Genomic DNA, 14607 nt, shown 5'->3' with positions numbered 1-14607 from the left:
GGCGGGGTGGGGGGATCACTACTAATATCAAAGGAGGAAAAAAAATATCTGTCAGAATCCAACCTGTTATTGGGTTAACTTGCCAAGCTTCAGTATAGAACTTTATTCTTTGGACGGCAATTAAAATACTTGTCTGGGGCTTCCCTGGTGGCGCAGTGGTTGAGAGTCCGCCTGCCGATGCAGGGGATGCGGGTTCGTGGCCCGGTCCGGGAAGATCCCACATGCCGCGGAGCGGCTGGGCCCGGGAGCCATGGCCGCTGAGCCTGCGCGTCCGGAGCCTGTGCTCCGCAACGGGAGAGGCCACAACAGTGAGAGGCCCGTGTACCGAAAAAATAAAAATAAAAAAAACTTGTCTGGCAGGGAAGGGTTCACACATGTGCGTATTTGAGCTAAACCCCCGGACACCTGTCAGTTGAAAAGTATTCACCGGAAGAAGCAACCACTGTACTGAGGCCCTGCTGTTTTCTAATGGGCCTTAAAACCAAGATGCAATGACAGCAGACAAGAGACATGAGGCTCCCGGCCATGAGGGGAAAATGTGATTACTTTCATCATAGATACCAACTCATAAAAAAGACATAAAACACATTTTTGCCTGAAGTGTGTATACATATTTTGTTTTCATGTTATTTTTAATATTGGAGTTAACTAGGGAGTATAGGGAAAGGGATAAAGAACATGAAATGGTTCAAGGAAAACAAGGACTTACTTAGGACCCTCCCCTGCCTCAAGTTCGTGATGTGATCCCTGGACAGAATAACCACCACCACCACCAGCCATCTGAGCTGTCCCTACTTGTTGAGCACTGAGTCAATCCAGTGCTTCCAATTAATTGTTTAATTCTCACCACAACCCATTTTACAAGTAAGAAAACAGACCTTAAGTAACTTAAGGTCCCAAAGAACATGCTTCACAGGAATCTAATGAAAACTTCGGTGAGATAACCCATGTGATGTGCTCAGAGAGGAACTGCCTGCTGGGTCTTAGAGTCAGGCCTCCTCTCAGAGCTTAAGGCCCCCAGACTTCTCAGAACTTCTTGATAATTTATTGAAACAATAGCTACATACTAGCTGGCACTCTAGTCATTCCTCAGACTTTCTAGTGATTGTCTAGAAAATAACAAACTCCACCCCTGTGCCTGACTGTTTACTTTTATATTGTTTGTGGCAAAGTTAATATCAAAATCCCCTCGATAACAAGGATACACAATACATACTTTATTTAAAGGTTTCTTTGAGCTGTTCAAAAAACAAGTTTCAAATAAATGCTAGAATAAACCAAAGGCTCTGACAAACAGCAATGAGCTAGCTGATAAAAGTGCAAAAATCTGAATCGTTCAAGATTCAACTAGTTCAAATAACTCAATTTAACAAACGTAGAAGAATAAAGAGAAGGTTTGTAATCACAAGGTCAGGGGATGAGCACGGTTTTGGAGCTTTTCAGTTTCAAATCCTGGGACTCCCACCTATTGGCTGTCACCTGCTATAAGATGGGGAAAGTAACATGCACTTCCAAAAAGTTTCAGGGGAAACAAAATAGTAAACAGCATATAAGAGCCCCGGTCCTGGGATTTCCCTGGTGGTCCAGTGGTTAAGACTTGGCTTTCCAATGCAGGGGGTATGGGTTTGAGCTCTGGTCAGAGAACTAAGATCCTACATGCCTCGCAGCCAAAAAACCAAAACGTAAAACAGAAGCAATGTTGTAACAAAAAAAAAGGGCCCAAGCTTTGTGCACGTCATGTAGCAGACACTCAGATGGTGGCTGTCGTCGTTCTCCTTGAGTCCCTAAGGTTAGGCCTGTGATACTGGGGAAAACGGGATAGGGAAAAATCAGGATTCTATACAACCAATTAGAACATACTCGGCTCAAGTCCGTTCCGTATTTGCGATGAAGCTCATCAAGGCTAAGTTTGTGGTCATCCTAAGGGAAAACAGAAGGAAAAGAATTCAACACTGTACCATTAAAAAAAAAAAAAGATTTTAAAAAGCATCAATGTCATCACTCCTCACTACCATTAGGCTCAGAAGACAAGTTTTTCTTCAGTGCACAAGTTAGTATACTTTCACCATCGTTGCCCAATGGCTTGGCAACCATACAGCTACCTACTGAATAGTCTTCACTGGAGAACGGCCCAAGCTGTGGGATGGGAGCCCGACTGTCTGCCACCTATCGTCAGAGAAACCCAACAGTCTTAGAGACCTATGAGACCTCATCTACCTTCTCTGATGACCAGGCAGATTACAGACAGGTTGCATCTGTGGATGCCTCCGCAGCCTGCAGAGGTTGGAAGTTCTCCGTGTTCAGTATGATGCAGAAACACAAAAGCAAAGGCCCACGATAATATCATCCATGGTTCCTCTGTGGACCTTTGGTTATGCCGGAGCGTTGAGTAACTTGTCCAACCCTCTAACGGCTTTTATAATGAAATTTTTCCATAGCAACCTCTACAATTCAGTAAAATCTGTACAACTGCTGTAATCTCTTTACTTTGAAAATAAAGCAAGTCTCTGACTGAAGGATGACTGGGGGGAGGGGTACCGTAACACTCAAAGGAGGTAAGATACAATCAATTTTTAAGACGAACCAAGAGCAGCCTTCCTCCTAGTACCTTACCATAGAAACTTCCTTCTTCAGCTCATCCATATCCCTCTCTTTCTTGGCCTTCTTTTTGTCGCCATGCTCTGAAACAGCTGCGGGTTCATATTTATCACGTCCAACCTACAGAGGGATGTGGGAAACATGTGGTTGTGAATTCAGAACAGCATTTCGAAACTCGAGACTGCGGAGAAAGGAGTTTCGGCAGTTTTAGGAGAGCCATCATTTTGAAGAGTCACCGGGCTAATATCCACGGAAATACACGTTCTAAGGCTGCATACTCAACAACAGTCTAGGACTGATACTGCCATCACTAGCTCAGGTCAGGCCATCTGCACCCTAGGGCATTAAGACCAGTGGGAAAGTCCTGTCAGGCCTCAGAATGGCCCTGCCAGTTGCTTCCATTTGGGGTAAATGGGGGGAGAGGGATGTGCTGTCAACATCTCCACGCCTTGGCCCTCCATCTTCCCCAATGAAAGATGAAACTATCCTCACATCACTAACTTACTTAAGCACTTGGATTCTGAATCAGACAGGTTCATACCCTGGGCTCCACCACTTCATAGCTGTGTGTCCTTGGGCAAGTCACTAATTCTGAAATTCTTCTGTTCTCTTCCCTAGAATGGAGCTAAGGCGCCTACCTCCTTAGAGGTTTGAGAGGATTAACTGATACATACACCTAAATGCGAATGACTTTTATTGTGACGTTTGAATTCTTATCTTTGCAAAGAAGTCATTTCGGATCAACTTTAAATATCTTTAGGGTTTGCCTTAAGAGCACTGACCTTTTCATCTTATTAAAAAAAAGTCAGCCCAAGGATCCTTCAAATTCTTCAAGTGAAAGACAAACAAAGGGAGTCCCCACCCCAATCTGCAGCCCGAGAATAAAGCCCCCAAGTGAAAGTCCCTGGAAATATTTGGACACAAGCAGGATGTAGGAAAAGCATGTGCAGGATCCACCCACGCCTCCTGAAAACTGGAACAAGTTTTAGAGAAAACGTTGATTCCACAGTTTAAATCTAGATTGTTCCACTCCCCCACCTCCTGTTGAAAATGCGCTCAGCTACACAAAGCCTGAACTTGGTGTTCCCAAGGCTAGTAGTCCCTGGAGAGAAGGCGCCCCTCACTCCAGAGGCCCCCCAGCCCACAAACTGATACTATCGCCTAAGAAGGGCAAAGAAAGGCAATTACATTAGCAATTTTCTTACAATGGATGCTACGCGGTGCTATCTGTATTCATTTGTGGCTCTCCCTTAATCACTTCTGATTTTCAGGAGTACCTCACCAGCTACTAAAGCAACAAGTAGAAACACTGTCTAGATTAAAACTGTCCTGTGCTGAATATAAAGTAAATTTTAAAAAATCAAAGCATATAGGTGTCTTTCAGTCATAGCTGATATGGTTGCAAATAAATACAATGTTCACTTGAATTTGCAAATACCTTCTTAAGACTCTAAAGAGATCCTGGCCCCAGGTTAGTTAGGGTTGCCAAAACACAGAGACACGTACAGTATCCACATTGCTCAACTTGTGTGGTCACATTTACAGTGTTCCCTGCCCATTAACTCTTTCAGAGTGTTCTTTAGTTTCTGCGTCTGATCTGTTAAGAATGAAGCAAGTCTAAAGACAGTCAACATTCTCCACATTCTCTCCACGACAGAGCAACCACGCGTTGCCGGGAGCCTCTCTGGGAGAGCCCCGGGGCCAGAGTTAAAATGAAACATCACACACACACTGGAAGCAAACAGACAAAACAAAGGACGGGGCTCCCACCAGAGAGGAACTGAAGTGGGACTTCCTTCATATATTTAATAAGGAAGCACAACACTGAAAAAGCACGACAAAGGCATCGACTAGGGATCTCTAAAAGACTCACGTGGCCCGTTTGTATTGATTTCTTAAATCCAGTTCACAAATTCTCATTAAGCAAGTTGAGTATCATTAAAACGTATCTAATTTCAAGATATGAAAATCAGAGTTTTAAAAGCCCTCTGCCTCACCATCTGTAGGCTTTGATTATTCTCCGACTTCCAATATTTTCCACTCCGAAAGACGGGGAGAGAATTATTGGAGCAGCTAGACCTTGGACATGTTCCAGAGTGTTATCCCCATTTATAAAACAGATCTCCTGCCTGAAGCTTCTCAGTTATCAGTGGTTCAGGTAGCTGGAAATCAAGATTCCCTAATAACCCTCCCCATTCTTCATCCCTTCACGGCATATAAGGGGTGGTGGTTTAAAACAGGATATCTGTGAAAGAGACAGGGGAAGTGCTAACAAGTGAGATTTCTTCTCCTTCAAGCTTCAACTGTTTCACTAGGCAATGTCCAGAAGACTAGGCAGCTTATGCAACTCAGTGCTTCCCTACGAGTAAAACAAAAATACTAGCTTATCTTGATGCGAACCAAATATTACTCGAGTCCCTACCAATCTCAAATACTAATTTCAAAGCAGAAAAAAAATCTGTGTGTGTGTGTTTGGGGTGGGGTGCAGTGGTGCAGGGTAGGACAGGGAACAGCCTAAAATTAGGTAGACAGCATTTTCTTTATTATTTCTTTTAAAAGCATTTGGGAAAAACAAAGGTCACGAAAAGGGGAATGATAATATGGTCTCCCGCATCTACTGCGATGACCTGCCCACTCCTCTGGGCACTGGGCACACAATTCCCACTGTTTCCATTAGGGAATGCAGGTCAGTTCTCCTTCCTCCACGGAAGACAGGCAGTGACCGGGCTCCCTTCAAGAGCACCCTTGGGCACCGCTGTACCGTCTCTGAGAAAGGGGAAGGGTACACAATGGAGGCTCAAGGCCACTATCATACCACCCCCCCAAAAGGGCCACTTGTGAACATTTGTTTTTCCCATTCTAATTTAGGAAGTGGGAGGTCACAACAAGGGCAGGGGCTTGCCCAGTGTGACACAGCCTAAAATAAAGTGTCATTACTTCGCCCTGTGCTTCCTGGGGATTTCATCCTCTCAACGGTTCACTATCAGTTTTGCCACCAGTTGATCTGGGTAGAGGGAAAGGGTGCTCAGGAGATGGGGTGAGAAAATTCTTGACAGGAGAAACCAAGGTTGAAACCTGGAGCAAGGTGCGCTTGTTTATTATTATTATTTTTTTTTAGTTGTTTCAAACTAGTTTCTTTAGGGGTTCCATTTTCACTCCTCAATGGATTTTATGCGTTTCTCAGATGCTTCTTCACTCATTAGTTCATCTAGTTCTGAAGGGTTACTGAGTGTCACCTTGATCAGCCAACCATCTTCAAAACAAGATCTGTTGACAAGCCGTGGATTTTCTGCAAAAGCTTCATTAATTTCAGTCACTTCTCCTGATAGAGGAGAAGAGAGTTCACTAGCAGCTTTTCCACTTTGCAAAGCACCAAACTCCTCATTTGTTCAATTCTGTCCCAACTTCAGGGAGACTACAGACAGTAAACATCTCCCAAAGCTTCCTGTGCAAAATTGCTGATTCCCGCCATTATAACACTATTTTCTGTTGTCATCCATTCACGTCTGTCTGTGAATTTATGCACAGAGTGGGGCTGGTGTGCAACGCTGGGAAGGTGCCCACCCTCAGCCCCGAGGGCTGAGGCCCCAACGTTCACTTTTTTAAAAACACAGACCAAATCCTTACAATGAGCAAGGCCTGCTAGGGCTGGAGATGCTCCTTCCTCTTCTTCAGTAATTAACAATTTAAAGGGGGTGGAGTGGGAAGCGGATATGACAGGTACAGAGAAACATCCCAAAAATTTTTACAAAGGCACACAAAGAAGGTGCAATGAGTTTAGGAGACAAGCTTCCATCCTAGACGTGAGTCACTTGACGTCTACGTAAGCTGAAACTGCCCCGAGGCCTTCGGACCCATCTCAACCGGCCCCCATCAGGCCTTAGAGGCTTTCTCAACTGTGCAGTGTGATGTCTGGCCACAGCTCCCACCACATCAGCACAATGCCCTGTGGCCAGCCGGGAGGTCAGAGGTCTTCAGACTTCCAAAATTGCTGCTGATAAAGTCTGGAGGGTACTTGGAAGCAGAGATGTCCACGCCCTTTGGACAGGACTATGGATGGTACTTTTAAGTCAGTCCCAAGTCATTCCAGCTCTGCCATGTGCCAGCTAGACAACCCTGAACAGTCAGCCTCAGTTTCCTTGTTGCCTAAAATGGGAATAACACTTGGTATAACTACTAAAGACTCTAGAGAGGCGTTCTGATAGATGAATCAAGGGGCTGCCATCAAATCCAAAAACAAAACACCTAAAAACAGCACTGTTTCCAAAACTGACAAAGCTTTGGACTATCAAGAGGGGCCAGAGGAGGGTAAAAGTAATTGCCCCAAACGCAGCACATTTCAAAGCTGGCCAAGAGGGTTGTAGAAAGGATACCTCTGAACCCAATTTGGCAAATTCCACCTTAGCAGGAAGTTGGAAGGATGGTCTCCGATCCTCACTGGTTACCTAGAGGCACTGCCTAGTCTGGGCTACATCTTTCCTTTATGTAAAAAGGGGGGCGCGGGTAGGCTTTCCAGTCTCCCTGGGATGATATATGATTAATCATTATCAAATACAAATGTGTATGTGAAGGTACTCTGCAAAGCACTACACAAAGGTTATTATAACTTGGTTTTAATGAACATGTAAATCACTGCCACTCGTCACTGTGAAAAGTCTTTATGAATTTAAAAAAAAACACCTCATTTGGGGCATTTTTTATTTCATCATCAATTGAAACTTATAAAGATATAAGACATGACCAATCGCAGTTCATCACACCACCGATGGCTCCTAAATGATTAAGTAGTTTAGTTTATGTACAAGGATTTTCCATCCAGGGAGCTGAGGGTGCAGACGGCTGGGGCTGAAAGAGGATGGCACTGCAGGGCTCTGCAGCCCAGAGCAGCGTTTAGGGCAGAGAAGGAAGAGGACGTGACCCAAGGGACACCTGGCCTTCCCAGTCCTTCTCTCACTCACCTAAACCTTCCGCGAGGTGGGGAATATCAAGTAGCCAGGCCAAAGCAGTGGGTCTCTTTGTGAGCCCAGCTCAGTCCCTCCAAACTTGGGCTGCAGCCCATCAGCCAGCAGGGGGCAAAGAAAACAGCTCCAGCTCTAGCCAGTGGGTTCCCTCAGCCCAAAATGAACAAGGCTTAACCTTCCTCCCCAATCTGCCTGCATGTGAAATTTCAACGAGACTGCCAGTCCACCCTACCTGCAATAGTCAGTATACATCCATGATCATTCAAAACGATTCTATGGGGCTCTTCCCTGGTGGCTCAGTGGTTGAGAGTCCGCCTGCCAATGCAGGGGACACGGGTTCGTGCCCCGGTCCGAGAAGACCCCACATGCCGCGGAGCGGCTGGGCCCGTGAGCCATGGCCGCTGAGCCTCCGCGTCCGGAGCCTGTGCTCCGCAACGGGAGAGGCCACAACAGTGAGAGGCCCGCATACCGCAAAAAAAAAAAAATCCTAAAACATCTAAATAATCAATATACTTTAGATTTATGACCTCTTTAAAAAAACTTGTTTTTTCAATGGGGTTTTCTACCTCTACATTAGGTACCTGGGTAATGAGGGGTTAAAATGTTCTGCCTGTTTCCACCCATTTGCTGCCCTCCTCATGCCTTTTTTCATTTTGTCAGGCCACTCTTTAGCTGGTGCTACTCAAAAGAAGTTGTTGGTTTGAGAGACCCTGGGTTAATAACCAGCACAAGCATTAAAAGGGGACTGAATCAATTTCCAGTAACTCCTGATCACTCCTCAACTGGTACCTTGAAGCCTAGGGTGGGAAGTAAAACAGCTGCAGGGCTGAAGAGGACAAAGGCAGTGACAGGCCCTAGAGAAACAGGGAAATAGAACTCTCCAGAAATAACTTGAGAGTTCTGCGTATCAGGCAATGTCAGGGAGTGAGTGAGTTTTCAGGCTGGGAGACCACGGGCTGTTCACGAATCAGGAACGTCTGGTGTGTCACTAGAGAAACGCCACCTGAGTTGAAACCAATAAACCAATACGGCACCACGGAAGCACCATGGGGAGGATAAAGGAAAAACACAAGAAGATGACACCCCAAGTGCGTGAGGCCCTGCCCTCACCATGACGACAAACCGGAAGGATAAACCAAGCACTAAGTCTCAACGATGCACAAAACCCCGTAACACACTGATTATCAGGCCCCCAAACAATACAGGTCCCAAAGACAGAAACACAAGCCATCAAGGATCAACTTTTCAGATCACCAACCAAAAACATCTAACGGCTGTTACTGAACAGGGTTTGAATAAAACCAGGTACAGAGATAATTAATGCTCAGATATAATCCACTGTAAAGTCACAAAGGAACTAAGGAATGGGGTCCACTGGCCAAAATCCCCTTGGCTCAAGATCCAAATGAAACCAGAGAGAAAAACTGCAGGGTGGGTTGGGGGGGTAGAGTGGGGTGCTTCTATTCTCACTGACAGAATCTGCTATCTGAAACATTAGTCAAATAAATGTGAAGAACTGCTTGTGGATTCCTGACGACAGATTTAAACACAACTAAGGAGGTGACTCATAGGCAAAGAACAGTCTCTCTATGACTACAGCCAAAGAATACACTTCCTCTCACACACACTGGATTCATAGCAACGTGAGAAAGTTCAGACCTGACTTGGTTATGGCTCCTTTTCCAAAAATATATAAACGAAGGAGAGTTTTAAAAAAGTAGTGGATTTTAAAATTCTCTGTCCTTCACATTATCACTTACTGGACACGTAATTTCAGCGGAATCCAAAATTGGACAGCTCTGGCAGGGATGGGGAAACATTCTGCCCAGTGCTTTGCTGGCCAAAAGCAGCAACTCTGATTACTGTGAGCCCATCTGATCTGACACTCGTGTTTCTTCTTCTGGCCTGCTGGCTGGCAGAGCGCCCTGGGCGTCTAGAAGAAGGCACCACAGCACAAATGTTCACCCTCCTGTCCCTCACAGAGGGCTGAAAAGCCCATTTTATTTCACAAGACTTTGACCAAGGCTCTAAAAATGTAAAGCCTTTTACTTGGAAAGTGAAAGTAAATGAGAACCCGAAGATGCCGTTCAATAGCATCCCAGCAGTGTCCAATGACACCTCCCCTCAGCTGCCCTTTGGAGGGTAATTCATAGTATTCAATATTTCCTATTCTTTTCAATTTTCAGTAGTTTTTTTTCAGCTGAAAGAAAAACCATTTTCTAGTTTTGAAAAGACTTAAGACTGACAAACAGCAAAAACTCAGTTTATAAAGATTAGATCTCTCAACGCCAAATGCTTTAAAATCCCAACAACAGCTGCCACTCACACTTCCCCTGTACCCTCTCTAAACGGAACACAGGTGACTTTCACTTGGGTGAGTATTCTACCTAAGGGCCAGATGAGAAACTGACACTTCAGGGCTTTAAAAAACTTTGTTTTAAATAAAGAAACTAATTTTACTTACTTTTCCAGACAAAATCCTTCGAAAACTATTTTCCTTAAAGCCTCTTTCATTCTTAAGTTTGTGTATGCTATGTGAAAGAACATAGCCTGGACTTCCCTGGTGGCGCAGTAGTTAAGAATCCGCCTGGGGACACAGGTTCAAGCCCTGGTCCGGGAAGATCCCACATGCCACGGAGCAACTAAGCCCCGTGCACCACAACCACCGAGCCTGTGCTCTATAGAGCCCGCGAGCCACAACTACTGAGCCTGTGCGCCACAACTACTGAGCCTGTGCGCCACAACTACTGAAGCCCGCATGCCTAGAGCCCGTGCTCCACAAGAGAAGCCACTGCAATGAGAAGCCCACGCACCGCAACAAAGAGTAGCCCTCACTCGCCGCAACTAGAGAAAGCCTGCGCGCAGCAACGAAGACCCAATGCAACCCCCCAAAAAAAGTAACATAGCCTGACAGAACAGAAAGTCACTTATCTGTTCATTTGTTGCTAAAATAATCAGAAAACAACGCTTTAGAAGGGTTCTGGGATGGAGAATGGATGGGTACCCAGTCTATTAGGCTTTACAATGTTGAATTCACTTTTTTTTTTTTTTTGCAGTACACGGGCCTCTCACTGCTGTGGCCTCTCCCGTTGCAGAGCACAGGCTCTGGACGCGCAGGCTCAGCGGCCATGGCTCACGGGCCCAGCCGCTCCGCGGCATGTGGGATCTTCCCGGACCGGGACACGGACCCGTGTCCCCTGCATCGGCAGGCGGACTCTCAACCACTGCGCCACCAGGGAAGCCCGAACTCACTTTTTTTAAGTGCAGTTTAGGAATAACGCTTCCAGGGGTCTGGATATTTTAAGTTTTATTCCTCACCTGAATAAACATTGTACTGGATTTTAAAAAATGCCTCGCCCCCTTTTGGGGACAGGGGTTGTCAGGCTTAGCCTACTCTCAATCTCCTCTGACTTATGATGCAGACCTCCCCCTTTCCTACCCTCCCACCCAAAGGTGAGTCACCAGAGTGTTACAAACTTACTGGCAGAGAAAACTACAAATTAACAAACAGTAAGTTACCCAAAGAGAATACACCCTCAGAGCAGGGTACAGAAAGGCGAGGGGGGTGGGGGCTGTTCGTCACTTATATACTTAACACTTGACAGGGGCAAACGGTGTGATGCATCCCCGACCTTCTATGTCCCTGCGGCTAGTTAACCAGTTCCTCCAGTAACCACTCCACTTGCTCGGGCCAGGCCTGGGCAACCTTCCACTCTGAGGACTCTGCCGTGCGATGTTTTCAGTCTAAAGTACTAGCTTTATAGCAGCCAGAGGGAATTTAGTCACACTTTCAAGCTGAGCTCCCAAAGGGCAGCTGATAGTGCTACCATACAACCACGATTTCTGCTGACATCTGTATCCCTTGTGCAACCTTCACCTGGACCTTTTTCCAGGCTCCTCTTTAAATCACTACCCATAAACCATGGTTTCTTTTCTAGGTAACTAAGTTAATGTTCAAACAATGGAGAACTGCAGTGAAGGAGCAGGTGACACCTCCCCTCCCCTCATTTTTTGTAAACTTGAGAAAAAAGAAAGTTTCTTACGTACCTTTGGTGAGCTAAAGGATTGGTAGGCCTAGCTGTGGATTTAAGCCAAGTGACTGGCAAAAACACCCAGTATGAAAAAAAGGACAAAATCCTATTTCATCCAGGAATGATTCAGCAGGAGCTGTTCTTCCATTTCTTTACCAAAAGCTTAGGAGATCAATTTTTAAGGAGAAATAAAATCACCTGAAATATCATCAAAACCTGGGCTCCCAACAGTAATGGGAAGGGGAGGGGAAGAAATTAACAATGACCTTAAAAATTAGCTACCAGCACTGGCTTCCTAGTTAACCAATTATCAGCAGGGCTTTAGTCACCACTCCACCCACATTCTAATCCCCATGTGGAAAAATCCCAACATTTGAGCATAAAATATCCTTCTGAACATTTGGACTATCACCGTAAGCCACTGGGGACAAAGGGGTAACTTTATCCCAGGGGAATCACCCCCCCACACACACCACCCCCCCGTGCTTAATTTATCAGAGTACCCAAAATACTAACTACAACCCAGCAGATAAGCAGCGTATCAGCCTGTGTTAACCAGTTACAATTCAATTTTGTGTTTGCCAGCCACTAGGCATTTTATTAAAGATCCATAAGACATCTAGGTTGAACTTCCACGACCCAGGTATGTTGCTTTCTTTACCACCACTGTGCATGTGTGTGGTTACGAAAGGGACATATAGATCTATGGACATAACTTAGTTATTCAAACATCTCTCTGGTCCATTAATCCAGCCTCACAAACACCCAGTTTCATCTGAAAAATAACTTGAGAGTTCTGCATATCAGGCAATGTTAAGGAGTGAGTGAGTTTTCAGGCTGGGAGACCACCGGCTGTTCACGAATCAGGAACGTCTGGTGTGTCACTAACCAACCATTTGACCTTGAGCAAATCACTTCACCTTCCTAGGCCCCGGGTACATATCTACGATCTCTACAGCCCCCCAGTCAGTAATGTGAGGCTCAAGAAATAAACTTTTTTTTCAGGGGAAAGAGACAAAGAAATGAGCTTTAAAGAGCTTGTTTACTGGAATGACTTAGGGTTTGACAGTGTGGTACAAGCACAGGCCACTAACCCAGTTTTCATCCTGGAAGTACAGAGGCTGGCAGTCAGCTCTTTTCAGCTGCTTGACCTGAGCCAGCCCTCCACATTTTGTGCTTTTAGAAGATGTCACTTGTGCATTCCCACCTCTCCTTACTTTCTCGACCAGGTCCAAGCCTTTCAATGACCTCCTTCAAAATCCATTTAGAGTCCCCAAAGAATGCACCGTCCCTCTTTGCCCATCACTCACTCCACACCGAGGAACCCTCAGAACCTTCCAAGACCTACTAACCGCCAAGGCACTGTGCAAGCCCTGGACACAATGGAGCGGATCCTCTCCTACCAGTATTCTCTTGACCTGGTCATTTTATCCCATCAACTGATACTTCTGATTGTTCTTTTGTATAAACTTTTCTCGACTGGACTTTGGCCCCGTTGGGGTCTGCCACCCAGTCTCTTGCCGTGGCTACGGGTTATCACAGCTCCAAGTTACAGAAATGCAGGAACCAGCCGTCGTTCTGGTATCCCCACAGCGCTCGCCTCTCCTGCCCAGGGGACCCCCCCTCGTTCCTTCGGGAACACCCCTCTTCCGCGGGTCGGCACTCCTACTGCGTACTGCCCCGACTTCCCGTCCTTTTTCGTGTTTACAGTACCCGGAGACCCTGGTGGATCAGCCTGTGCTCCTTCCTGGATCATCCCTCAAAAATATCTACACACATCCTCCCCACCATTAAGATAACCATTCCAGTTGCTCCAGCTGCCCCGGGCGCATCCCATGTTTATGGAAAGGGGCCCATTAAAGCTCTCAAAAGTATACCTTAAAGGCCATCCTAGGGCAAAGACACACCCTTTCTGGCACCAGCCTGCCCGACCGGCTCCACAGTAAGGGGAAGCCAGTTTTTTCCTTTAGGGGAGGGCGGCCGCCTCTGCGGGCAACTGGCTAAGCCCGAAGCCTCCAGAAGGAGCCTGGGACCCTAAGGCCGCCCCCGCGTCGCAAGCCCCCCAGCGCCGGGCCGGAGCCGCGGCGGGAACGGCAGCCCGGGAAGTGGCCGAGCAGAGCGCCCCAGGATAAGGGGAGGAGCACGCCTTTCCTCGGGGCAAGAAAGGCGGAGGAAAAAAAGGAAGGCGAGAGAGTTTGCTGTGGCCTCCCTCCTGACTTCCTCCTCTTCCTCCTCCTCCCCTCCAGGGCTCCCCGTGCCCCTCCCCTGGCTCCCCGGACACTCACCCCCTTCCCCATACTGGCGGTGGTCTGTGCCCCGCGCCGGGTCCTGTTGCTTGAAAATCAGAAAGAAACGAAGAGAGCGGCTCCCGGCCGAGCAAGCGCGACCGGGGGAGCGGAGACAAGGGAGCTAGGGCTGCCGCGGGGCGGGAAGGAGGGAAGACGGCCGGCGGCTCGGGCCGATGCCTTTTCTGCCGCCGCTGCCGGGGCTGCTACCGCTGCTGCTGCCACGTGTCCGCCTCCTCCCGCCGCAGCTCTGCGCCCCAGACCCAGCCGCAGCTCAAGCCCGCGCCTCCTCCTCACTTCCTAAAATATGCAACCTGCGTGTTAGCCCCGCCCACGCCGCGGCACGTCACCGTTACCGGAGCAACCTGACACCGGCCGCGGACCTGGCTCCGCCCCCGCCCCAAGCCCCACCCCCTAGGCCGGGGCGCGCCGGCTGCGGCCGGTCCGGGCGGCCGGTCCGGGCTCCCGGCAGGAGGGCGCCGGGCCCTGGGGCGCGTGTGCCCACGCCCCGGGAGGCCGCGGCCGCGCCACTCCCGGGCGCGCCGGCTGGCTGGGCAGCGGGGACTCGGCGGCCATGCAGCTCCCGCGCCCCCCTCCCGCCGCCCTGCGTGACGGGCCTGCTTTGGAGGGCACGCAAGGTCCTCGGTGGGTGCGGGGACGTCCACGGAACTGGGTCCCCGAACCTCCGCAGAAAGGAGGCAGAAACCTTGCGCGAAGGGGCCTTTCTGGGCA

General features: G+C 47.8%; 1 protein-coding gene across 1 annotated transcript in view; it reads right to left on the bottom strand.

Moving 5' to 3' along the window:
- Positions 1–14158, bottom strand: part of ATP1A1 (ATPase Na+/K+ transporting subunit alpha 1) — a 31505-nt gene extending 17347 nt beyond the window's left edge. Inside the window, exons 1-3 of the mRNA XM_024764894.1 lie at positions 13876–14158; positions 2614–2718; positions 1861–1920 (exon numbers count right to left, since the gene is read on the bottom strand). Of these exons, the coding sequence (XP_024620662.1) occupies positions 1861–1920; positions 2614–2718; positions 13876–13887 (177 nt within the window). The 5' untranslated portion in view covers positions 13888–14158. The remainder of the gene's footprint in view (positions 1–1860; positions 1921–2613; positions 2719–13875) is intronic.
- Positions 14159–14607: the final 449 nt, after the last annotated feature.

Source organism: Neophocaena asiaeorientalis, unplaced genomic scaffold (assembly GCF_003031525.2).
Source record: "Neophocaena asiaeorientalis asiaeorientalis breed wild unplaced genomic scaffold, Neophocaena_asiaeorientalis_V1.1 scaffold62, whole genome shotgun sequence".
Classification (NCBI taxonomy): domain Eukaryota; kingdom Metazoa; phylum Chordata; class Mammalia; order Artiodactyla; family Phocoenidae; genus Neophocaena; species Neophocaena asiaeorientalis.
Note: the sequence above shows the minus strand (reverse complement) of the source record. Positions and strands in the feature narration are given on the sequence as shown.